General features: G+C 40.0%; 1 protein-coding gene across 2 annotated transcripts; it reads left to right on the top strand.

Annotated features, from left to right (window-relative positions):
- Nucleotides 1-1328: 1328 nt before the first annotated feature.
- On the top strand, nt 1329-27087 carry LOC310940414 (calsenilin; the record flags this gene model as incomplete). Of its 2 annotated transcripts, none has more annotated exons than XM_083905381.1 (7): nt 1329-1398; nt 24197-24321; nt 24835-24904; nt 25982-26160; nt 26335-26439; nt 26559-26621; nt 26958-27087. In XM_083905381.1, 7 exons carry the CDS (start codon nt 1344-1346, stop codon nt 27003-27005), a joined length of 645 nt encoding a protein of 214 aa, XP_083761507.1. In that variant the 3' UTR covers nt 27006-27087. The 2 variants fall into 2 exon arrangements, with proteins under 2 accessions (XP_083761507.1, XP_083761506.1); XM_083905380.1 differs by lacking the exon at nt 1329-1398 and adding an exon at nt 17826-17931.
- Nucleotides 27088-27644: the final 557 nt, after the last annotated feature.

The following is a 27644-nucleotide window of genomic DNA, read 5'->3' as shown; positions in this document are numbered from 1 at the left end:
GTGAATCACCAGGGCTGGAAAACGGGCTTTTGTACCAAATTGAGGACCTCTGTTAAAGTATAACATGTTTGCAACCTGAGGAAGTGATTTCAATCAAAACAGTGAGGACCGGCCAAAAATGTCCTCACTTTGTAAAAATGTCCTCACTTTGTTGGTTAAAAACCCTCACTGGTCCTCAGTATGCCGCAAGTACAAGAACACACACACAAACACACACACAACAAAGCATTATTCCACACTTTAACCATAACCAGTTAATGTCTAACACCAACCTGAACCTGAAATGAGGTTCTGCCTCATTAAGAGTGTGTGTGTGTGTGTGTGTGTGTGTGTGTGTGTTTTCTCTATTACTTTGGGAAACAGATGGCACTAAGTGATCTGGAGGAAGGTGCCATCTCCTGATGACACTTGTTTAAGTGTCCATCATGAACCTTCCAGTTTTATCAGACTGTGATGCTGCAGAGCATTTCATGTAATGACCTGAGAGTGTGTCACAGCATTTAAGAAGGTTTGAACTGAATGAGTCTGGAGGTGTGGAGGTGTGCAGACAGTGAAGTGTGTCTGTTCCTCACAGTTATCATGATTCAAGGACCTCTATTATTGAGTTTAGTCTTTTTTGAATCGGTGTATTTGGTTTTCTTTTGATCAGTTTTATGTACTTTGCCTCAGTGTCCTGTTTTGCTTGTTGCTGTTACTTTCTGTCTCATTTACCCCACTTATAGTTAATAGTCTGCTCCACCCTAAAGTGTTTCACCTGTGTTCAATCATCCCTGCCTTGCCTTGTATAGTTGGTCTTGGTGCTCAGTGTCTTTGTTGGGTCATCTGCTCAGTCTAGACTCCTGTTTCACAGGTACTATGGTTTTACTGTTTGTTTTTATTGTGTCTCACTGTATGCACTTGGATTTTCACAATCTGACAAGAATTCATCAGACATACAAAGCAACTGAAAATATTGAAATTCAACAACTTCAAACTCATTTAGGACCAGAGGTAAACGTGCTAGGATCATGCCAGCTGCCTGATCTTAGATATTAAAGGTGAAGCAACCCTCTGGCGATGAAACATCATTATTTCCACAAACCTGAACTAAGCTGAACTATCTTTCAACAATGTCTTACCAGAACAGAGGCTGCTCATATTTTCCAACCATATTTTATCCCTCTTTTGTTTACTTTCCATATTGACCCTGTGCTCTCTTCTCCTCCGCTGTCCTCCACACACAGGCAGATGGCAAGGTGGTCGATGGCAGCCTTCTGGGAGATGCTAATGGTGTGGAGCCTGCACCGGGAAGAGTGAAGGATTCAGGAAAGTGGCAGAAGCCACGGTTCTCCCGGAAAGCTCTGATGAAATGCTGCCTGGTCAAATGGATCATTGCCAGCACACAGCCTCAGGACAAAGGTGAGCGGGAGGAGATTCTGATGTGGAATGAGTGCTATGTGCTGGTGGTGAAATGCATAATGAAATGTGATTAGCACTATTTGAATTGATCGGTGAATTAACCAGCTGGACCTCTCCTTGCCTCTTGAGGTTCCACTGGGTACAACTGACTCATTGTGCTGGGCAGCTGACCTAAGGGTCAAGTACCCAGAGATCCTTTAGTTGAATACACTCATTTATCAACCTCAACAGACCATTAATATTCTCCACACAGACATGCAGCCCATAATTTCCTTCGCCTCTGTGTCTCGAAAACAGCCTGTCATCATTTTTAACTTTCACGACCAAAACAAGTTCCAACTGTTTCAGAAATATTGGTACAGTTGATAAAAGATAGGAATTATATTAAAGTCGCCATATGTAAGAATGTGGCCAAAAACGGTTACTACATTCAAATTCAAAATACAGACGTCTTTTAGGTTCCGTTTTCTGAGGTAACTGGCAACCCGTGGTTGCTCGTTAGCTGAGACTCTACTGTAATGTAATGTCGGGTAAAAGTTTGTGTGAGTGGCAGCCCACGGGCTCTAAAGTTTTGAAGTGGGAGTCCAGTAATCATTTTAATTGCTTAAGGTTGCTGTTGAGCAGACTTTCATATATCACCGTTTCGAGAAAAGGAGAAAAGCACTCTGACATTTTAATATTTTAGTTTTCATCATGAACCTGTTTCTTTATTAGAAATAATACTCTATAGGATAAGTCACACGCATATGTTATCCAAGTAACTCCCATACGTGAGTCACAGGCATTGTTGTAGTGAGGGAAACTAGAGCTAAATATGTGCTGTAGTCTGATTTACTTTTATTCTATCTAAATTGTCACTCTCTCTTATTCTCTTATCAGTCAGCGTTGTAATGGAAACCAGTTCATAGGGTTTTCTAAAGGTTTGTGTCGATCTCAACTGGTCTCGTTCATCGACTGTCTCAGTGCTCCACCCAGTGGTCCAGGTGTGACTGTGCACAGTTGATCTTTTGCCTGCAGGGAAACAGGAAAACGGGTATCTTATGTTAGATCTGTAACTACTATTCATACATAGTGAGGTCGTAATCATGAGAAAATAAACATCACCTCAGACTCCACTGAATTTTATACAAACCAGAAGAGGCAGTGCGTGTGATTATGACTCGTCTTTGAGGCCTGAGGTCAATTCAAACTCCTTCTCATACACAAGTGTGTGGAGGATGGACAGGAATGGGACTTTGCATTCTACTCAAGATGTGGAGGTATTCGTCGGGAGTGACCAGGATGGACAGAAATAGACATGAACATATTTGAGGGACAACTCGGGTTAAACGGTTTGGAGATAAAGTCAAGAATGAGATGACCTCTAGCTGAGCTAGAGGTGATGTAAAAATAGCATATTTTGCTCATTGCAGACACTGTTAAATCTTTCATAATTTGTGATAAGGTGTGTTAATTAGACAAACTTTGTGTGGTTAAGTTAACTCTTAGCTGTTTTTTGTTGTTTTGTTTTTCCCTCTCACGTCATGCTGTAATTCACTACAATTAACGTTGATGGAGGGCTTACGCTGGTTGCCAAAATATAACCATCTTAGTTTGTAAGGTTAGATCACAACCTTGGCTCGTGGTGAGCGGGGGAGTGGAGAAGACTTTCTTTTTCTTTTTTTTTTTTCTCTCTCAGTGATGTTTTTGCTCGGTTCCACGTGCCCCGCAAATTGTTCAATGGGCCACACTGTTGGCTCATTCTGGTATAGTGGGTGGTGGGGGGGTTGGGGAGGGGGGGTGTTCAGGGGATTCTTCAACTGGGTGTTTGCTGGGATTTCATCGTTTGGGGATGATTACTTTGTTCATGATGTTCTGTCATGTTTATTTACTTTTTATTTATTTACTTATGCCATCATATATTTGAAGCCTTCCATAAGATATTTCACAGAGCTGTCCATTTCTCCGCCCGTTTGTGGTAAAAACGATGAGCACCGCTGCCCTGTCACATGGCTCCCTGCTAGATTGCTCAACATTTTACTTATTATCCCTATTATGCTATGAGTGATCTTAAAATAGTTTCCCTTAATGTTAAGGGGTTCAATAACGTGATTAAAAGGCAAAAGATCCTTGCTTTTTTGAAAAAGGAGAAAACACAAATAGCCTTACTGTCTGAAACTCACTTAAACGATTTGGAACATCTCAAATTAAGGAGGTCCTGGGTGGGCCAAGTGTTTTACTCATCCTACAACACAAATAGCAGAGGTGTAGCCATATTAATCCACCGTAGTCTCCCGTTTACTTTAGAGAAAACCATAAAAGATAATGACGGTCGTTATATCCTTATCTCAGGCTATCTATATGGGGAACAGATACTCATTGGTTGCATATATGGCCCAAATTCATACGACTCTGCCTTTTTCCCTAAGCTCTTATCTGAGGTCTCATCAGTATCGACCCCATATGTTGTATTAGGGGGCGACTTCAATTGTGTGCCTGACCCAAGACTTGACCAGTCCCCACCTAAACCTAGCCCAATCCCTCGGAAGAGCCTCAGACTGAAAGAGTTCTGCCATGATTTAGAACTGTTCGACACTTGGAGAATGACCAATCCCAGGGAGAGAGATTTCACATTTTTTTCCAATCCCCATCAGACATTTTCAAGAATCGATTTCTTCCTGTCATCCAAGGTGGTTTTGGATAGGGTAAAGGAGTGCTCAATTGGTATATGCTCACTCTCTGACCACTCTCATGTAAGTTTGAGCATTGGTCCCCCCTATACTGACCCCTTTTCTCGCCACTGGAGGATGAACCCCTCGCTACTGAGCAGTCCACCATTCATTGATTATATTACTGAACAGTGGAATGTTTTTATTGCTACTAATAAGACTCCCGATGTTAGTCCATCTCTGCTGTGGGAAACAGCTAAAGCCTATCTTAGGGGGTGTATTATATCATATACCACAGCTCAGCTGCTATGAAGGAACAACTTAGCTTAGAAAATACAGTACAGCAGCTGGAGGTACAATTTAAAAGTGCACCCTCTAAATTTCTGTCTAAAAAATTGGAAGCAGCTCGTTCGGCCCTAAACCAACTGCTAACTAAAAAGGCTGTCAGCCATCTTTTTTGCAAAGCATAGGCTTTATGAGTCAGGAAACAAACCTGGCCGCCTTTTAGCAAGATTGGCAAGAGGTAGAACGGAGTCAAACACAATACCATCACTGCTGGATGACAATCAGGTTAGACATTACAAAACCAAAGACATCAATAAAATAATGAGGCAATTTTATCAGAAGCTCTATTCATCTGAATGTGAGTTTTCTGAGGAGAGGAGGAAGGAGTTTCTCGATAAGGTGTCCCTCCCATCCCTGTCAGAGGTACAAAAAGAAAAGTTAACGGCACCAGTGACCGAGAAAGAGGTCCGTGCAGCCATAGCATCCCTTAAGGGTGGAAAGGCACCAGGACCTGATGGGTTCTGTCCGGAGTTCTATAAGAAATTGACTCACCTGATAGCTGGACCACTTACTGAAGTGTATCTGGATTCCTTTGGGATTGGTCACCTCCCCCCAACGTTTAATCTAGCAAACATCACACTTATTCTTAAGAAAGATAAGCCCCCTGATATCTGTGGCTCATTTAGACCCATTAGCCTTATTAATGTGGATAGTAAGTTGCTATCAAAATTGCTTGCAACAAGACTGGAAAAACTCTTGCCCTTTCTAATAAATACAGACCAAACTGGATTTATACAGAACAGGTTCTCCCTCACAAATGTGAGGAGACTGGTGAACATCATACAGTACTCGAGTCAAAAAAATCATAGAGGACTTGCTGTATCTTTAGACGCTGAAAAGGCGTTTGATAGGGTAGAGTGGGAATACCTATTTGACGCCCTTGGGAGGTTTGGGTTGGGGGGGGATTTTCTTAAATGGATTAAGATACTCTACAACTCTCCACAGGCCTGTATTGTGACTAATGGCACACAGTCGTCGCCTTTCCCACTGCGTAGGGGAACGAGACAGGGTTGCCCCCTGTCTCCGTTGCTCTTTGCGCTAGCACTTGAGCCCCTAGCGGAGGCTATTAGACAACATAAAGACGTACATGGGATGACCATAGGAGGGACAACCCATAAAATTGCACTCTATGCTGATGACATCTTGCTGTTCCTGACAAAACCTGACATATCAATCCCAACTATTCTCTCAATTATCCAGGAGTTCAGCTCATTTTCAGGCTACAAGATCAACTATGGCAAATCAGAGGCTATGCCATTGGGCAGTCCGACTGACCTGGCTTCACTTGCTAACTGCCCCTTTAAATTGTCCCCAACAGGCTTCACCTACCTTGGGATAAAAGTCTCACCAGACCTGACTGAGCTATGGAAGCTTAACTTTTCTCCCATAGTAACTAAAATAAAGGAGGACCTGGATAGATGGCACGACCTCCCTCTTTCTTTTATGGGGCGCATTAGTTTAATTAAAATGAACGTATTCCCCAGGTTATTATATCCCCTACAAATGTTACCCCTGTGGATCTCCAAGAAGGTTTCTCTTGATATAGAGAGGGCATTTTCTAGATTCATATGGCATGGCAAGAGGCCCAGACAGAAAATTAAAAAATTACAGTTACCCTCTGACAGAGGAGGCCTAGGCCTGCCAAACATAATTCATTACAACTGGGCATGCCACGCTCGCTTCCTATGGGAATGGTTACATGCTCATCTTGAATCCAAGCCCTGCCTAGATTCGTGGTCCTCTTTGCCATCCTCACTATGGAGCTTGGTCATGAGCGATAAGAAAAAGTTACATAGGGATATCAAGAAAAACCCAATTATATACAACACTATTAGAGTGTGGCAGGAAATTTGTAAACATCTAGGTAGAGGAGGTTATGCCTCATTCCTGACCCCTCTTACGAGGAATCAGGATTTCCCCCCAGGTCTCCGTCCCAATATTTTTGACAGGTGGCACGGCAACGGGGTGCGTGTGATTGGAGACCTATATGACAATATGATACTAATGACTTTTCAACAATTGCAGGCCAAATTCAGTATCCCTAAAGAACATCACTATGGCTTTCTTCAGGTCAGGCACTACGTTGGATCTAAGACCCTACCCCCTCTTGACCCAGTCATGTATAGTGAGGTTGAGAGGTTCCTCATCTCCCGTTTTATTTCTTCCTTCTATGCACTACTATACTCTCTTAATACAGGCGATATCACAAGCATTGCGCAGAAGTGGGAGAAAGATCTTGACACAGAGTATATTGAAGATGACTGGCAGGAGGCCATTAAAGTATTTAAATCTACCTTCACATGTAACAGATTGAGAGAGACACAATATAAAATACTACACCGTCTACACCTAACGCCATACATACTAAATAAGATGGACCGTCAGATTTCACCTTTGTGTATTAAGTGTCAAAGAGAGGTTGGAACATACTACCATTATTTCTGGCAATGTAAATTGATAAAAAGATTTTGGGCTACAATCTCGCAGGAACTGAGTGGTATTTTTCGCGTAAAGATGGGGAAGGACCCTGGCCTTTTCATCCTTGGCCTTCCCTCAAGGGAGGTGACTTTAACCCATTTGAAGTTCAAATTATGTGCCAAATTATTATTATTGGCCAGAAAATGCATTTTAATTAACTGGATCACTGATAAACCACCTACTGTCACTCTATGGTATAGGGAAATATTCCGGGTCCTCCCCCATGAAAGACTTAGTGCAGTCGTGAAGGGTAATGAAAGGTCCTTTAATGAAATGTGGGCTCCTCTGCTTAACTACCTACCGGACGAATTGTCTCAGCTAGTGGAGAGGGGCCAGTCTTCTTTACATTGGTCATGCCCACCTAAGATGAATCCTTAAGTGTCCTTGTTTGCAGTGTGGCATTTAAACACTACCATATTGCTTTGTTTTTAATCTGTTTGATTTATCACTGCTTACTGCGTAGGGTACTGATTTGACTGTGACTACATTAATGGGTGAAATGTATGTATGTGGAGCAACATGGGGAGGGGCACCTATATGTGCTGTGAGGGTATATAGGGGGCGGCCGACTGGAAGATTCGATGGATGGCAATACTGTATTTTATTTTATTTTAACTATCTCTGTAACTGATATGATGGCAAACTGTATGTTCTGTGTCTATGTTGAAAAACAATAAAAACTTTGTTCAAAAAAAAAAAAAGAATGAGATGGTTTGGTCACATGCAGAGGAAGGATGGTGATGATATTGGACGAAGAATGATGAAGATGGAGCTGTCGGGCAGGAGGAAAAGAGGAAGGAAACAGAGAAGGATCGTGGATGTTGTCAAGGAGGACATGAGGACAGTTGGTGTAAGAGAAGAGGATGATGGAGGCAGAAGATCCACTGTGGGAGAAGCTGAAAGAAGAAGAAGACTCGTTGGCCGTGGAATCACTGGAGATTTTGGAGAACTGGGGTGTTGTGGTCCCAGGAGAGGGTGAGCAGATGGGTGGCAGAGACTAGATAATTATACACACAGGCACACTTTGGATCAGGTGGGCATCCTGCTTCTCCCTTGGATCTAGCAGCAGCAGCACTCACCCCCCCCCCCCTTCAGTGTTTCACAGGCAGTTTCTCTTATTAATAATCTTATTAATCTCATATTTGTCGACAATCAGAAAAAAAAACTTTGAGAATAAAGTCATACATTTATGAGATTAATCTAAATTTTAACAAGAATAAAGTTGTAAATCTGCGAGATTAAAGTTGTACATTTACGAGATTAATTTACCAGATTAAAGTTGTACATTTACAAGATTAATTTACGAGAATAAAGTTGTAAATTTACGAGATTAATTACGAGATTAAAGTTGTACATTTACAAGATTAATTACGAGATTAGAGTCATAAAATTATGAGATTACTCTCATACATTTGCAGTTGACACATAAATACAGTTAGGAGGAAAAAGAAAGACAAGCAGGTTGAGATTAGGATCTATTTAATCTCAGTGATGCTGAATGAAGAGAGTAGAGACTCAGCTTTGTCTCTGTGCACAGTTAGAAAATGACCTAAGGCTGAAAATGGCGCCAGAACAGAAAGATATGTGTCAGTCAGAGAGGTTTGATGGTGGTGATGATGTTGATTGATGAATAATGTCTCTTCTGTTTTGACTGGCAATCTTGATTTTTAATAAAGAAAAGGAAAGTCTTTTTTTTTATTTTTTTTCATCCCCACACAATAATTTTTTTATGTGGCAGTGTGGAAAATGCTTTGTCCATGCACTGTCAACAACAAAAATAACAATACAATTCTACTAGTACATGAAAAAAAACTCTGCAACCCTCATGTGGAGGATAAAGCAGTAGAAGATGGATGCATGATGTTATAGTTCATTTTCTTGAGTGAAGCTATAAAAAAAACAGCCAAGGAAGAGATTTTCCTGTGATATTAGAAAGTTACACACAGAGAAATAACAAAGGCAATATATTAGTGGAAAGGGAGATATGTAATATGAAAAGTGTAATATGAGAAAGGAAGCGATTATGGAAGCCAGACAAAGAAGGGAAGTGGAGCAGTGAGATAACTTCACTGAGCTGTCAAATACTCCGACTCATATCTGTATGACTTCTGTGTGATGAGGAGGTGAGATGAACTTCAGAGGGCGAGCGTGTCCCCATGACCATGCTGCATGGCGGCCTGGTGAAGGTTGAAACGGGAGGAGCGTTGTTGAGCGTCTCTGTAGTGAGTTGTGGTTTGGCAGGTTTGGTCATATGAAACAACACAGCGGACCAGAGAGATTCAGTTCACCTCCGTCCTCTGAGGCGACAAGGGTAGAGGAGGGAGAAACGAGTGAAAGAGGAGAGAAGAAGACGAAGAAAAGGTGGGAGGGAACATCACCTGTAAACACACTGGAACACCAGGTTAGTGTGTTCTCTAAAGGGACACAGGCGTCTGGACGGCAAATTCAAAAGAAGTTGAACAGTTTACTTGGTGCCTCAAACCAACCAGCCCTTCCTGGTTAATCCTCTCACCTTTGTGGGCCGGTTTTTGTCTTGAGACGCTGTATTTCTCTGTGGTTTTGGTGCTGGTGGTCAAAGGTTATATGATGAATAGGTGCAAGGCAGAGTGTGAAAAGGAGATCGCCAAGCTGCTGCGCTGCTTCTTTGGCTTCATCACTGGGACGCTTGTTCAAGGTACTTCCCTTTTTTATTCTGTCTCGGCTTGAAAGAAACAAATGCTCTCGAATGTGGAAACTTTTTTCTCTCCTTCCATTTAGACATTTGGTATTCAAAAATAGTTTTAATCAAATCTAATTACTTTTATTTTTATAGCATCAAATGATTGTAGAGCCCAGTCCTTACAATATTATAGTGAAAAACAGAAAGGTAACAGTGATTGACATCAACAATATTATTTACACATCATTTCTTGTATTTGCAGTTTATTGTTTGTTGATATATCACTGCTGTAAAGTACATGTATTCATGTGTTATGCTATAATATAATATCTCAACAATAAATTTAAATTGTTGAGATACTTGTACTAATATATTGAGTATTTTTGCTCCACGACATAAATGTGTTGCTTTGCTGCTTCATTGAATAAGTGATGTAGTAAAATAAGTAGTATATAAGTATATATAGTAGTATATAATATACATTAATTAATAGGTGGATAGACATGTAAAACAATGTCAAATACAATGCAAAAAAGCAGTGTCCACTTAGGGTACTTAAGGTCCACTTAAAGACGTCAAATGATCATTTATCTTGTGTACTTAGTAAGTCAAAATAACATTTTTATATCAAGGTGAATGTTAGAACATTTACTAAGGCCGACTAATCTTTTTATGTTTGAAGTAAATTACCTTAACAGAGTTTTTTGAGTGGCTGTATCAGAATGTTCATGTTGGGCTTGTTCCATAATATGTGCTTTGGCAGTTGTTTCTATCAAATGATTTCTAATCAGAGGCGGACAGAGCACATAGTTTCATTACTTGAGATACCCCTTGCTAAATTTTACTCGAGTACAAGTAAAAGTACTACAGTCAGATGTCTACTTAAGTAAAAGTACTTGTTTTTAAAAGTACATGAGTATCAAGAGTACATTTTCTATATATTGCATTACTACTGCCACAGCGCTTACATTTACGTATAGAAATGTCCTACATGGAGTTCTGAAAAATGTAAATGTTAATACCTTGAAGAATGTAAAAGGAATTGAAAGTAAAATCAAATCATTTTTATCTTTTAAACATTTAACATTTCTCACTTGCCCACAAGGCAATAGCTCAATGGCAACGCTCTGATAAACTAGAGTTTGAAGGTTATGGATAGAAATGTATTGGAGTAAAGAGTACTATATTTGCCTCTCAAATGAACTTGAGTAAAGTCATGAGTACTCCCCAAAAAGTACAGGTCCCTCAAAATTGTACGTTTATCTATCGTTGCTGAAGTAAAAGAGACTTTGTTCAGTGTGGAACGTTGCCTGGTTGATTTATTACCATTATTGTTGTTTATTTGTATTACTTTATTCTTTTCACTGGTCCGTCCTTCTTGAGTTAGTCGGTTTGTCCTTTCCGCTCATCATCGATCAGACGTATTAGATGTCAATCCTTTGCCCTCCTCCTATCATCCAACAAACACATTGTTTCATCAGGCCATCGTCAGCTGAGTCAGCACGATGTCCTTCCCTCATCTGTCTTCACTCACTTACCCTGTCCAATATAGACACCTCAGGACACCTCAGGGTGGAGTGTTAACTTGTCCTCCGAAGATGGGACCTGATGATGATGATGATGACACAGGAAAAACTGTCTGCTTCCTGATTTATTCAGTCTCTCTGCATCGTGCTCCACTTTGAATCTCCATATCAAACTTTGTGTCCAAACTTTTTTTAATGAGGGCCAAATTTGATAATGTGAAGATTTTTTTAGACCTTTTTTAACAGTAAAAGTTAAAGGCGCCATATGTAAGAATGTGGCCAAAAACGGTTACTACATTCATTCAATACATTGTGTGTCTGAGGAGATTTTCTCTTGTGGAAGTTACAGTGTGTTAGCACTGAACTAGAACACATTCAGCAGTTGAGTGGGTGAGTGGAGGAAAAGCTTAAAAGACCAGTTCTGCAGCGATAGCAGTGATGGAGCTAATTAAAGACACATTTATAGAGGGCAGTTTGTGTCAACACGTAGCAAGTTTTCATCTTCAATTTTTATTTTAAGTCCCTGGAGCGGGTTGTTAGGAAAGAGGCATTAAAAAGATATGGAGTTTGGATGTAATGTGAGGTTTAAGCCGCTGTTTTATCAGCTCACTGCTCTGTGTGTACAGACACTCACAGGGATAAAAGGCTTCACTTGTGCAATCTGATATTTCTTTGTGGCTTTTTTTTTGTTACTATTAATCAAGAATTCTCTGCGAAACACAGAAAGTGATGATGTGACAAACCGCAGAATATCTACCATATTGTTTTGCAGCTGAGTAAGCTTATATAAGTGTGTTGGAATCGCCTGAAAGATTTGATCCATTTTCTCATGTTTCATTTCCTTGTCTTCCCACTACTAGTGAATGAATGTGAGCCCATAATTTGCTGAGAGCCCAGTGCCCTCAAGTGGTCAGAGGGGAATAATAAATGCCTACAGAGGAAAAAAGAATGGTATTTTTATGCAACCACCTATTCTCTTTTGAATCCTTTGATTGTGGAATAAATAACAATGCATTTCCTAGAGTTCAAGTGCAGTCAACAGTTCAGATGCCACATAAATTCAGTTCGTCTTCAGATAAGTTGAAGATAATTTAGTTATTTGATATAACGATTGCTCTCCCCGTGTTTGTGTGTGGGTTTTCTCCGTGTTCTGCGGCTTCCTCCCACAGTCCAATAACATGCAATATGGGGATTAGGTGAATCTGTCACTCTAAATTGACCGTAGGCGTGAGAGTGTGAGTGAATGGTTGTTTATGTCTATATGTGGCCCTTCGATGGACGGGCCAACTGTCCAGAGTGTACCCCGCCTATGCCCCTATGTTAGCTGAGATAGGCACAGCACCCCCGTCACCCTCTGGTGGAGGGTAAAGCAGTAGATGATGGATGGATGGACATAACGATTGCAGTAGTAGAGAATTCAACCAAACTTCAACAAACTATAGAGCAACACTGTGTACATGCTACACTTCTGACAAATATGTTAGTTAAATGACAGTTACTCTAAACGGCTTCTTTTCTTTTCATAAATCAACAATAGCAAAACGGCATTCATAAATGTAGTATTTACAGATGACACTTTTGAGGAATTGAAATTGTGTGAAACTCTGAAAGAATATCAACAATAATGACTTCAGTTAAGCTGACATGTTATTGGATATATGATAAGTTATTGTGATTGCACTGCAATGTGATGAGAATATGTTTTGTTTGTATTTTTTATAATAATATTTCTAATATAAAAACAAAAGGTTTATTTCTCTCAATGTTTGGTTCACATATTTGTTAAAATCCTTTACTACAATAATCCATTGTGCCACCTGTGCAATAATCACACCTGTCATATGGATGACTAACACTAATAATAATAAACATTTCCCCAAAATGAATTTGTTATATATGATCGTCTCCAGTGAGATAGTGGAATCATACAGGACTAGGAGTTCAAGAAAGAGAGACGTGACATAACCCTGACAGACAGGAGGAAGGGAGCGAGACAGACAAACAAATGTGGAGGTCTGTCTCGCTCACACACACACAGCCCTGTGCCATGTGTGTGTATGTGTGTGTGTGTGATGTGAAAGGTCAGATCCACTTCAGGATCTGTTTGTTCTCTTCCTCTTTTTTCATCTCTCTTACCCATCTGACGTGGGGTCAAACAAAAAATCTCAAACAGATTCGCAAATGTGGCCTTTGACAAAGGCACGTGTGCGCACACACACACACACACACACACACACACACACACACACACACACACACACACACACACACACACACACACCCCTGACACCACAGTGACAAACCTTTGCTTTTGTCAGTACATGAGATTCTCTCTTTCAAACAGCTCCCTGTTCTAACCCTGATCTCAGAGTTATAGTGCCAGGAATCATTGCATCATTTAAATCATTCACTTAGCATTGATCTGCATGACTGAGCCTCAACATTTAGTCGTTTTTTTAAGTTTGCATCTCGTCTTGTTCAACCTCCCTGGATCTCTTGCATGGTCGAAAATCTGTATCTCGGTGCAGCTTGTTAGGAGCCGTGTTGTTGTTGTGGTGGTGGTAGGTAGTAGTCCATCTGCATAATGGGAGCTGTGATGGCCGCTCTCTCTGTGGAGGCCAGGAGACGCCTGTCTCGGCCCAGTTGCCTCTCTCGCTGCGTCCACAGTGCAGCCAGGTACCATCGCTCAGGTAGGAATTTGCACGATTTAACCGCCGCATTATTATATGTCGTCCCATCATTCACTATTTCACCCCATCACGCTGTGGTTCTCTCTCATTTTTTCACGCTTGCTTTCTCTAACGAATGTGTATGTGGGACAGGAGCTCAGAAGTGTTGCATATGTTGATATAATTACAATGTCATGTTATGTGTAATCAACTGTATTAGAACACCTTAATTGTTACGGATTTAACGTATTAGTATTTGATCCTACAACACTGCAGTTCCTCACAACTTAAAAAAAAAAGTGCTGTAGTAATAAATGTGTTAAATTAGTTACTGAATTCATTGTGATTCTGCTAACATGCATTTTTGTATAACACATTTTGAATTTCACCAATTCAGCGAACAATAAAACACTTCAATCATGACATGATTTTACAACATTCGAGAGATTTTAAATCGTCTTTTACACTTAAATCATCTCCCTTTGACTGTGGTGAAGATGGAGGTGATGTTTGCTGATGTGTCTGACTGTGAGGAAACAGTCTGGGTCCTCTCCCCCCAATTACCGACTGTTGTGTCAGCAGGCAGCATCAAGTATACCTTTTAAAAACCTGTTAGTGTCCTAATGGCTTACACACACACACACACACACACTCACTCACGCACACACACACACATACACGGACCACACCAGCTCACTACACTAAAGCATCAAAGAGAAGAGAAAAAAAAAACCCTCTAATGCACATTACTCAACTTAAGCACAAAGATACCTACTGTACAGGCACGGCATGATGTGTGTGATTAATGAGTGAATACTAGTCACTTGATCCACTCTCCTCCACAAAGCAGAGTTTAAACTTTAGGGTTACTGATCGAACAGTAGACACTGAACATGTATGTATTTATTTTACTTCACCTTTCTTTAAAAGAAAGAGGAGAGAAATGGGGTTTGCTCCAGTGCTGCCACCACCTGACCACAAAGATATTGATCTCGCTCATGCTGGCCTCCCATTCATGTCTCCTATCTCCAACAGAGTCAAGGTGCACATGCGCGCGCACACACACACACACACACACTTTGTATCCTTAAGGAAGACAGTCAGTGACAGATCTTGCGTGTCCCCACAACATGGGTAATACATAGATCTCTCTCTCTCTCACACACACACACACACACACACACACACACACACACACACACACACACACACACACACACACACACACACACACACACACACACACACACACACACACACACACAGTATATTTGCACAGCTATTCTATGTAGGACACTGCATTGACTTCCTTTTATTTGGACAGTCTAAACACTGCTTTATCCCTTACCATAACAGTAAATGCTGAACTTTAACCTAACCACAATTAAAATGTTAGTCCTAAACTTAATCACTTCCTCAGAAATAGGGTTCTGCCTCATTAGGACCAAGTTTTGGTCTATACACACACACACACACACACACACAGGTTTCAGTCACTTCAGGGGACATTACATTGACTTACATTCATTTCCTGGAGCCTTACTCTCACCTTATCCATAATTACTACTGGCCTAATCCTTACCCTAACCTCAACCTAACCTTAAAATACATCCTCACCTTAAAATGTAGTAATTGGGGACTAGCTTTTTGTCCCCATAAGGAAGACAAGTACCCATAATGTGATTGTGTGAACAGATTTAGGTCCCCACAACATAAGGAAATACCAGGTACACACACACACACACTCATTCTCCTCTTATCCAGATGCATTAGCAAGTGCCGAGTCATCAGTTACACTAAAACCACACCACACTTTCTCTCAATCTCTACACACTTAGACGCACACACACACTAATAAAATTTTCCATGTCATCTGTGGCAAACTGACACATATTCCCGGAAGCTTGGTAGAATCGTGGATGGATCACTAAGTGCAAGTCCAAGGCCCGGATACAGCAACTTGTTTGACGCAACATTTCAGATGATCGCACTAAAACAACCACAAAAGACGATATATGAGGCAAAACGAGGAGGGAAAATCAGAAAAGCATTACAACCCTGAACTAATGTACACTGACTAATACAAGAAAAGGTCTAAATTTAACACAAACATGAGCAAAACAACTACATAAAAAGGAAACAATGCAACTATTAAAACAACTGCAGAAGATGAAAAATGGTGATCATGGGTTGAGAAACAACCAAAAAACAGGTCACAAATCTCTGGGATTCTGCTGCTAATGTTGTAGAGGTGACGGACCATATACATGTCTCTATCCCTGTAAGATATTCAGAGTTTATTTAATAATACAATACTTGAAATAGTTCCTTCATCACATTACCATTAGGTTTTATTCTTTTAGTAACAAAACATATTTTGAGTAAACCCAATCTGGGGATGCAGAGGGAAAAGACAAAGAGACAATGCGGTGGACGTGGTGGTGAAAGAAGGTCGCAGTTTGTTGATGAGAGAGAAAGCTGAGCAGAGGGGGAGAGAAAGTCTGTGGTCGGCCAAAGTTATGGAATGACGGAAGGGATAAAGGGAGGAGAAGAAAGAGGAGGAGGAGGAGGAGGTGGCAAGCTCCGGGGTGCAAAAGCAAATCAGATGGACAGACGAAGAAAAAGGAGGAGTGTGGTGGATTAAGGAGAGCCCAAAAGAAGATCAAGATGGAAGGTTTTTCAGTTTGACAGCGCACTTTGTTTTTAAACCTCAGGTGGTTAAATGCGGACGGAGTGAGTGAAGGGAGTAAAAGTTGCAACTCGACGCCGCAACAGATAAATTCAGAAAGCTGCGGGGATTGATGGAGAAGTATATGTGGAGGAGGTAGATTCAGGGGGAGGAGGTTTCATTCCCTACAGCTCCTCTCACTTTCTCAGGATTTCCCTCCCTGGACGCTGCTGCTTTCGCTGTTGTTGCTGCTCTAAGTGCCTTTTCTGCTGGGCCACACTCTTCCATATCTGGACCTGGACTTGGACAAACAGTGAAGTGGTCTGTATTCGGCAAGGCAACGTTGAACTTGAGCATAACTAAGTCTGCTCTGAAAGGTTTGGTGGACCAAAGGATTACTGACTGAAAAAAAAAGGGTTATTTGGCGGATTTGAAGCATCAAAAGTTCAATAAGTCATTTTTATTTTTGATTATATGAGCAGTTTAGATTTCAGATTGATCGCTTTTCACTTTGCATGAAAGCCTGCTTTTTGTATCTTGACAGAAGGAATCTTCAGTATCGTTATAATGATTCATATTATAGATATTAAGACAGACTAGACAGCCAAGTTGTCCTCAGTTTGCAGATAAACAGTATCTTTTTTTGTCTTTTTAGAGCAGAGCTTTCACAAATGACTTGTGTGGGTGGCTCACATAATGGGGTAATTTAGTCGTAAGTGAAAATGTTTTGCCATTTGAAAACATGGAACATGAGAAGACCTGAGTATTGTGGTGTTCTGTATTTTGTTAAGCTACGTGCCTTCACCTGGTGCCTCTCCCACCTAATGGGAGAAAAAATATAAAAAATGGACATCAAGGCTTTGTCGAATTATTTGCTTTACCCCTATGACGTATTTATTTAAAACCAAGATGTGATTAATGAGCATAAACTATGAGGCGAGGAGTCATAATAGCTGTTTGGATTAAGAGGATGAGAAGTAACTTGTGTCTTGGCCAGTCTGAGCTCCTGAGTGTGTGTGCAGGAGGAAAGTTTAGAAAGTGACTCTAAACGTCTCCTTTAATGCATTGTAATAAATGGCTCGGGACACAACCCCCGTTTTCCCTCATGGGTCCAGAGAAGACAGTTTTCCATATATGTCGACTTCCACACATTTTCCATTTCAGCATCAGTGTTGACATTAAAGCAGCCTTCATCCATCTCACTGGCCTGATTCTCATGCTTCACCCTGGGCCTGGAAACAAACCCATGCAGTCACTCACCAACCAGACTGATTGCTGACACATCTTGTTTCATCCCCTGTTGAAAAACGCTTGTTGTTGACTGGCCTGGCCCAGCGCTGCTCGGGCCGGCCCAGGTTTCCCATCGTCTCTTCCCGAGGCCAGGCATTCTTGTGAAGACTTGGCCCAAAGCGGGCTCCCACCTGTTCTGCAGTCATGGGGATCCAGGGCATGGAGCTGTTTGCCATCGGAGTGGTCATCATCCTTTTCATGGCAGTTCTCAAGCAGTTTGGCATTTTGGAACCCATGTCCTCATTTGAAGGTAAGGGCCCACTTGAGGCCCCTCTACTGGCTAACGGGTACATGCTACTATATTCTATGTAGTTAATATCAGCTCTGAGTGGACTGATGAATTAGCATTTGTCCTGGATGTGTCTCCTGGGACCACATGAGATTAGATCTGGCTTCAACCAGATGTTAATCCACACATGTATCCAAAGTTAGGTTTTTCAGCAGTCTGACTGTATACAGTGTGTGTCTGTGCATTGGCCCAAGTGACACACTACTCACGCTGCTGTAGCATGACACAAGATTTTAACTTTTACAATTACATCAGGTCAGAGAACATTAACTGATGTTACTGTCTCTAATGCGGGTGGGACGGATACATGCAAAAGAATGTGTCCACATACTATATCCCTAAAACGCCTCAGAATGTGTTATTTGGGATCAGATCAGCATTGTGTGCATTCAGACCTATACTTGGAGCTGTTAAATTATGATTGCTGCAGTGGGTTCTGAAACTGCCTCTCCAATTCTCAGACTATATTGCATGTTTTTAACTTGTTTATAAAACACTAAAATCAAGCTGACTGGACTCCTTTTTGGAAAATAACGATGCAATGAATTGTTGACCAGTTGAAGGGTAGGGATCCTTGTTCAGGCTGGAGGACTTGTTGTGTATTAGACATGGGACATGGTGTCCCGATATCGTAATTAAAGCTCTACAAATGTTATCTTCTTAATGTCGTACACAACTTGAGTGAATTCCACTCTTTCAATTAGTCTTTAATTAATTTATTTATTTAATCAAAATAACGGTTATCAGCATGTCATTTCAAAACCATTAAAAATTTAAAAAAAAATTGTATTATATATATATAAAGGATACCAGAAGATGTTTGTGTTGTTCACAGCATCTCTTTATTTAAATATTTAGTCTATATTAAAAACTGGACCTTTTTCATATTTTGTCAACTAGATTATCCTTAACTTTTACAACAACAACTTAAACTTTTAAACATATTTGGTGCCCTGTTATGATGCTGTCCCCCAGGACACAGATGTGGCAATAACCAAACATATTGTTCTTGTTTAACGATAAATATAAGAACACTAGAAACAAACACTAGACTCTAAATGTCACGTAGTGCACCCTTGGAAATGATTATTCTGAGTCGTAATAATGGATTGGAAATATAACCAAAATAGTAAAACACTCCAATCACTGCACATGCCTATTGTGTGTATACATAAATGTGTATTATTGTAGTAAAAAGGTGTATTACTATCATAGAGTTGTTGATGACAGTGACCATGACATCACAGAGCCATATGTTTGAGTCTTTACTCCAGGTTATCTCCTCTGTCTTTGGCCGTCTATTCCCTGTCCACTCACTATATCATTAAATAAGAGTTCCTTTAAACACACAAACACAAATTTGGACAACATTAAATTTGTTTTACTGTAATTTTTTTTCCCCAACATACATTATTAATTATGGGCTGTCAGCAAATCTATGTATGGCATCAGAGTGGAAAAAGGTTAATGGGATGTTCCATTGTGCCTACTAAGGGAAATACCATAAAGCATTGATGGGCCAAAAGACTGTGTACATTTGGGACTGTAAAGAAGACATCAGATACTGCTCTTTGAATGATGCAGTTCCCTTTGATTAGAGTTTTGGGCTGAAGGCCAACCAGAGTGGCCTGTAGTCAGTTTGCCAAGTCAGTTACAGTGGGAAGGCTCCAGTCGGCACATTAGTGTTTTGCAGATGGCTCGGCATCATAAGTAATAAAATCAACAAAAACACCAGTAATGCCCTTCCATAATTTATCACTCCTCTCAATGTCTTCAATCTGCAGTTCTTTCAATATTCCCCCCTGCAATTTTCCTTCTCCTCCTCCCACTGTGGCAGGGTCTACACCCTGGTTTAGCATTACTGCACATCAATTATACATGCAGTATTGAACAGGCTTTCTCTGAGGCCGCCTAAATATGGAGCCTGGAGTACTCCTCCAGGACCCTGAAGGACACTCACTGCCCCTCAGTAGCCTGAGCATTTCTCCTCATATGTCTTCATCCTCCTCCTGCCACTTCATTACGTCCTCATGTCCCAGTGGGACTAATTTACCAACAGCAGTGTTATTAACTCACCTGCAGCTCTTCATTATCTTTATCATGAGGAACTATTTGGCAGCAGATATTGTGGGTTTTCTGCTCACCTTTCATCATTCATTCATTTTCTCATACCTCATTCTCCACATCAGGAGGGTTTGGAGTCAATCCCAGCTGACATGGGGTCAAACGGACAGGTCACCAGTCTATCACAGGGCCAACATACAAACAAACAACCATTCACTACGGTGAATTTAGAATGTCCAGTTAGCCTAATCAGCAAGTTTTTGACCCACACACACACACACAGGGAGAACATGCAACATGCTCCACATAGAAAGGCCCTCGGTTCCCGATGACCTTCTTGCTGATCCATTGTAGAAAGATACACAGTACAGTTGCGAGGGTCATACTGTACTTATTCTTCACTACTTTTTACTCCAACGTTTATCAGCTGACACATGGGTCTATCTGCACTTTAAAAAAAATATTTTTTTTGAGAAAACTCAAAATTTCAAGGCAACTTGATGCAATCAATTTTCGAGTTTACAGCCCAAAAGAAAAGATGTTGAGTCCAAAAAAAAACAAAACTTGTTTGTAAGATTTGTGCTAACTCAAAATTCTCTTTTCACAGTTTGGCTAACTAATGTTGTTCAGATAATGTAAAGGAATGTTGTGACATCTTTTGTTGGGCTGTAAACTCAAAAATCTATCTATCTATCTATCTATCTATCTATCTATCTATCTATCTATCTATCTATCTATCTATCTATCTATCTATCTATCTATCTATCTATCTATCTATCTATCTGTCTATCTGTCTATCTATCTATCTATCTATCTATCTATCTATCTATCTATCTATCTATCTATCTATCTATCTATCTATCTATCTATCTTAACATAGACAGATCTGTCTTACTATATTTAAAAAAGGCAATGCAGCTACACCACCATCAGATGGCAGTATGGTCAAATGTACAGTATAACCTTTGGCACAGTAAGAGGGAGACACATCTTTAATAAATACATTAGTAAATAACTCAATATTGAATAAGTAGATGCAGTATGATGATGGAAAAGGCTCTTTATGCTTTTCTTCATTACATGTTATACAGCGACACATTCATTTTGTACATTTGGGCTAACTCGTTCGGTTGTCGTCGCAAACACAGGTCTTTTTGTTGCAAGGCAACAGTGCCACGCCTGTTTGACTGACTTGAAGTGCATAATTTGACTAAATGCAGAAATTATCCTCTGGAAACCCTTAGTCCCCTGTGTGTGTCTGTGTCTGTGTAGATGGGTGTGTCAGTGTGTACACGCAAGGCCTGTGTTTGAACTTGCGTTTGTATCCTTGAAGTCGAGTTCAGTCTGTTGACTAATGAATGAAATTGTCGGCCTCGGCTTGTTGTTTTAGTCTGGTCCTTCCTGCTCTGATGTCGATTTTGGGTCGAGTCCAAGCTTGAGCCTATTTTGGGATGACATCAATGCCTGAGCTAGCCTTGTCTTCAGAGATGTATGAGCTCTCAGATAGCAATATCTGATATTTTTACTCCACATTTGACTCTCGTGCAGGATATTTTAGTGAGGAACATCAATAATCTGTTCCCTAACTGGGGGTGAGAAAGGATATTAATAGTTTCACGTTTTCATCTGTTGTTTCCATGTCTGTCTGTCTGTCTGCCTGACTTACCTATATATCTATATGCCTGTCTATAAACTGCGAGCGTGAAATGAGTTGTGAACAAGTGTCACAGGACCTGAGGGAGCATTTGTTCTCTCTTTCATGTTATTACAGGACTATGATAATGTGACAGGATTCCACTGAGTTCATCTTAAATCTGTGTTACTGGTCCCATGAGAGACGGAGAGCAGAGCAGTTAGAAAGTGGATCACAGAGACGACTGGGAAATTGGATTCAGGACACCTGTTGACCTATGACACCGCCCTCTCTTATGCTTAAACATCAAAAAGTCACATTTATCAACGATAATCTGTTTTGGTCCATTTTAAATTGCTGTGTTAAATGCTTTGATACTTAGTTTTTGATAGAAATGGGAAGAAGGGTGGCTCTCTGCATTTTCCTCAGGATTTCTCTGGTTAATTGTCAGAAAATACGATGTGAGAGGGAGGGAGCAGGTCAATCGCTCACTGCTCTGTGGATGGATGATGGATGTTGTGTTGGTCCTTTCTCTGTGTTCTTGGATTAATGAGGTCCAGTTTTCCCGAGGATTTCTCTCTCTCTCTCTCGCTCTCTCGCTCTCTCTCTCTCTCCTATGAAGTACTTTTACAGCAATAATCGGATCCACTTGGTCTTAATGAAAGAGCGTCAGAGCCTGCTCATCATCCTGCGGAATATCTGAGAACTTCTATTAGAACAGGAGCGGACAACAAAAAAAAGTAAAAGGAGAGAAGGAGAACTTAAGACAGCAAAAACGAAGAAAAGTGTCCGACAAAGATGAATGATCCATGAGTGACGATGTTTCAGACACAGGAAGAAAGGACTGGAGGAAAGGACTAAAAGATGTGTAGAGGTGTATGAGACGTTCAATAATGTAGGAGAGGAAGTGAAAAAAGGACCGTGGAAGAACAGATAGAAGAAGAAGAGGGGAAGATGAGCGTAAGGTGGGAGACTGAGGGACTCCAGACAGTTGGCATCGTCTGCCTGGTGATAATGTTCCTCAAACTGATGCACCTGCTGGGCCTCATCGACATCACTGAGACCGGTAAACAGTCTGTGAGAGGGGCAGTGAGGAAGTGGAGGAGGAGGCTGGGAATAAGTGTTTCACTATAATCCACGTGTAGATATCTGTGGATGTGATGTTTGAGCCACATCTGGATCATAATAAATCATGGCAGGAGTACACAGATAAGGCTAGGATGACAAGTATGAGGTATTTTTTTGTTTGTCTGTTTATCTTGGATTCAAACGCAAAAAAGAAAAAAACTTTAAAAAGTGAAATTATGTGTAATATTTAAAAAATGAATCTGAAACAAATGACATATTCAGTGGTTTTGATTTTGTTATTGATTCTTCACATGCAGAGCATCATCTGTAAATATAGTTCTCGATGTGCACACACTGTGGGATAGCGGTGATGGTAAGACCTCAAGCACTTTCTTACCATGACTATAAATTGTTTGATTTTATTGGCTGTGATACATTATGTCAGCCAATGTTGTGTCTCCATTAAAGTGTAGTTGTGTTAGTTATGATAAAAGGCAAAAAATAAAGTAGAAAGTGTCAATTTTGTTCAGTCATGACCTTTTAATTTAAGCTCAAACTATAGTTTGGTTAGAATTGAGTGCTTTGATTTCATACATAGACAATTTTTTCTGAATGAGAGAACCCATGTAGTGATAACAGTGGAATGTTTGAACTGAAATCAAAACGACCCGACATTAACAATCTAATATAACATAGACGTGGATCAGGTACAATCCTAACTTACAGTATGTCTTTGTTTTTTATTTCTCTCTCTGTATTGTGTATGTCAATGATCTGTTTTATCAGAATAACCTCAGTCTTTTCCACCAGATCACACAGTGCTCATCATATATTTGTCCAATCTGACAACTTAACTTGTTTGTCTTTGTTTTGTTTTCCTTCCTCCTTACTATCGCTATCCCATTGTCCTCCATTTACTCTCTTTCACTCCACCTTGGTGTCATCACCCCTCCTTGTCTTCTGTTCTCTCGTTCTTAAAGATGGTGAGTATGGGAACTGTACAAACCCAGACTACACTTTGGGATACAACCATACTTTTTTTCTTTTTCCCAGTTGTGCAGTGCTTTCTCTTAATGTGTATGAATCAGTAATGCTGTTCGAACACTTAATTGTGCATTTCGTTTTAAAAAGTGTCCATGACTGATTTTCTCAAATTCATATCCTTTGTGAAGGATCTTTTTCAAAATAACAAAACTGGACTTGTTTGGTGACTTTTCCACCATAAACAACCTCCTCCTCTTTTTTCCTCCGTCATTTGCCTGCCCTTTGCAGTATTTTTGTTAAATCTCTCTGATGCAACTATTCCCACCTCCTTCGTCTCCCGTTGAATGTCCCCCTCCCTGAATGTTGACCTGCATCAACGCACTCAGTCTGCCCCCATCCTCCCTCTTTTTCTCCTCATCTTTCCCTCTCTACATCACTTCTTTCTCTTTCTTTTCTCTCTGTCTCTTTCTCCCACAGACAGCAGCGACAGTGATCTGGAGCTGTCGACGGTGCGTCACCAGCCGGAAGGGCTGGACCAGCTACAGGCTCAGACCAAGTTCGACAGGAAGGAGCTTCAGTCTCTCTATCGGGGCTTTAAGAATGTATGTCCACATTGTGTATATATATGTATATATGTGTATATATGTATATATGTATATATATATATGTGTATATATATGTTGTATATGTATATGTGTATATATGTATATATGTATATATATATGTATATGTGTATATATGTATATATGTATATATATATGTATATATATATATGTGTGTATATATGTGTATATATTTATATATGTATATATATATATGTATATATGTATATGTATATGTATATGTGTATATATATTTATATATGTATATATGTATATGTATATGTATATGTATATGTATATGTGTATATGTATATATGTATATATATGTATATATATATATATATATATATATATATGTGTATATATATAAATATATATACGTATATGTATACATATATATGTGTATATATATATACACATACATTATTACCTTGTTAATATATACCTTATTATGATGCTTTACTTCAATAATATATATAATATATAGATTTATTTCCTCCTTCTCCTAAGCAGGAGTGTCCCAGTGGGCTGGTTGATGAGGAGACGTTCAAGTCAATCTATTCTCAGTTCTTTCCCCAAGGAGGTAAGCTGTTAAAACAATCTCTCCCCTGGTTCGGCCTCATAATTGAAAATGTGTGAATGTCATAAGAAGATTTTTTTTTAAAAAGGCACAAAATCCTGTTTATTTAACTTTGGTAAAATTATTCTGAATCCAGAAGTATTTTCAGTGAAAGTATTGAAAGTAAAAACAATTGTATGGCCCCTGTCGTTGATGCATATATAACTGAAATGTTGTTGAATGGTGATAGAGCGATAGAGTAACCCATTCAGATGCTGCTGGCGCTGCAATCAGCAGCAAATAAGGGATAACCCTTTAACACTGAGGGTATCGCCGGCGACATGTTTGCACAAGTGCAATTTGCATTGCAATACTTACACGACAGTTTGTGCTATCGGAAAAATTCCAACTGTTTCTGAAAGCTGAAAAGTTGCACATTAAAGTCAGCATGTGGTTGTTCCGGTAATTTCACTCGCGCTGTTGCAGGAAGCTGGAGAATCAGCGTCTTTTTCACCAGAGGAGAGAGTTGTCTGTGTGTCTGTCTGTGCTTCCAACACCTGCACTTACCAATATGACAATGGATCTCTGATTGCCTTGTTTTAAATATTTTTTATACTGTTCAAATTGCAGTATTGTAAATAACTGCCAGATATTGGACGTTATTCTGGAAAAAATGGGCAAAAGCATTTTCTGGCCCTTTTATGATTAAAATGAGCAAAAACAAAACAAACCAAAAAAGTCTAGCTGGACATTTTGAGGGTTAAGTGTTAAAGGGTTAAGTGTCTTTCCCAGGGACACATTGGCACGTAACTCCAAGCTTTCACTTAGAAGATGACCAACTTGCTTATGTGTAGCTAATTTGACTATTATATTAAGTTTGTAGCATTACAAAAGAGATCATAAACTTTTTTCCATTTTTACCTCGGCCCAGGGGTTTTATGTTCAGCCATAGATTTGGTCATGATTTGGGCTCTCATCCAGATTTAAGCCATCGTTAACACAGGGGATTAAATTGACACTGAGAGACTGAGTGGCCTTGACTGTACAGCATTGTACTGTCGTCTAAATCCATGACAATGACCCTGATCCTTTTGTCTGCAGATGCAACCACCTACGCTCACTTCCTGTTCAACGCATTTGACATGGACAGGAATGGTTCAATCAATTTCGAGGACTTTGTCATTGGCCTGTCTGTGTTGCTCAGAGGTTCAGTCACTGAGAAGCTCAACTGGGCTTTTAACCTCTACGACATTAACAAGGATGGCTACATCACCAAAGAGGTACTGGGATATGAAACTAGACAATAAAAGAACAGGCACATGTCATATTCAACACCACACAATTAAAAGCAAATTAAAGCAAAATTGGAGTGGATTAGAAATGTGTGCACATTTGAAAAACAACTTTTAAAAAAGTTGTTTAGTCTTATTTCATCATGCTTCTGTCCTCATCAGGAGATGCTGGCAATTATGAAATCGATCTATGACATGATGGGGAGATACACCTATCCCTGTGTGCGAGATGATGCACCCTCTGAACATGTGGACAAGTTCTTCCAGGTTCTGAATGCACACACACACACAAAAAAACAAAGTGTAGAGACTTCTCTACAGCTTCAAACCCATGCAAAAATGTTCTTGCTAATGTTTGTTTTCTTTCTTTTTTCTTTTCCCCACAGAAAATGGATAAAAATCGAGATGGAGTTGTGACAATTGAAGAGTTCATTGAGACCTGTCAGAAGGTGACTCATAATATATGCACACTCACACACAAATAATAGTGATAATAATGCGTATATATTGAGTGCAGTACACACGGAATTCCACTTGTGACAGGCCTGTGCTTTAAAAATGTCATTCAAGTTGGAAAAGGTTTAAAATGTTGCCTGAAATGTCAAACCTATCCTTTACCACCTCATTGAGTAGCTTTATGTGGAAAACGAGGCTTACATGTTGTTATGTAATATAATATAAAGAATACACTGCAAATACATTCTGGCATATAATTGAAACATACGTGAAATATGTTTACTTCAGACATTTGCTGACATATGTTTGAACTTGTTTTTTTTATGCAGGACGAGAACATCATGAACTCCATGCAGCTGTTTGAGAATGTGATATGAGGAGTCCAGATGCAGATCCAGATGTGCTTTTTCATTTTCAACAGCGACACACCCACATTTCACACACAAAATCAGTACAAACACCTCAAACTCCACTCTATAACATGACTTCCAAGCACATAATATAAGATTGTATGTGGGTTTTTTGTTTTCTTCTTTACGCTGTGTCTTCTGTAGTGCTTCTGGGTTAAAGGAACTGTCACAGACTGAAGAAGTGCTTCCTGGGTGAACCCCCCTCCCCTTCAGAGTGTGTGTGTTTTTTATGTGTGCAACAAATAACATCCTCAAAACGCCTAAAAGGATCAAAAATCAACAACGAGTGAATACGCTTACAATAACCCACTGACCTGAGCACTCAAGGACAGAGGCTTTACACTGATACACCCTGTTTTCTGTCTCTGACACACGTGCACACACAAAGACACAGAGTAATTCATTTAAGCATGTTTGTCCTCAAATATGTGATGTGGAATTAGCTTGCACTACATTTTTAAGACTATGTATGATATGTGCCTGAAACAAAGGCTCTGTACATACCTGCACCTGATGCACTCCTGATGGAAACCAGTGTGTATGTATATATGTATAGTGAATAGTTGTGTTTTGTTTTCTCCGCGCTGAACTGGGTAAAGGAATAGG

Source organism: Microchirus variegatus (assembly GCF_963457635.1).
Source record: "Microchirus variegatus genome assembly, chromosome: 18".
Classification (NCBI taxonomy): domain Eukaryota; kingdom Metazoa; phylum Chordata; class Actinopteri; order Pleuronectiformes; family Soleidae; genus Microchirus; species Microchirus variegatus.
The sequence above is the reverse complement of the archived record's forward strand: the minus strand, read 5'-3'. Positions and strand labels throughout refer to the sequence as shown.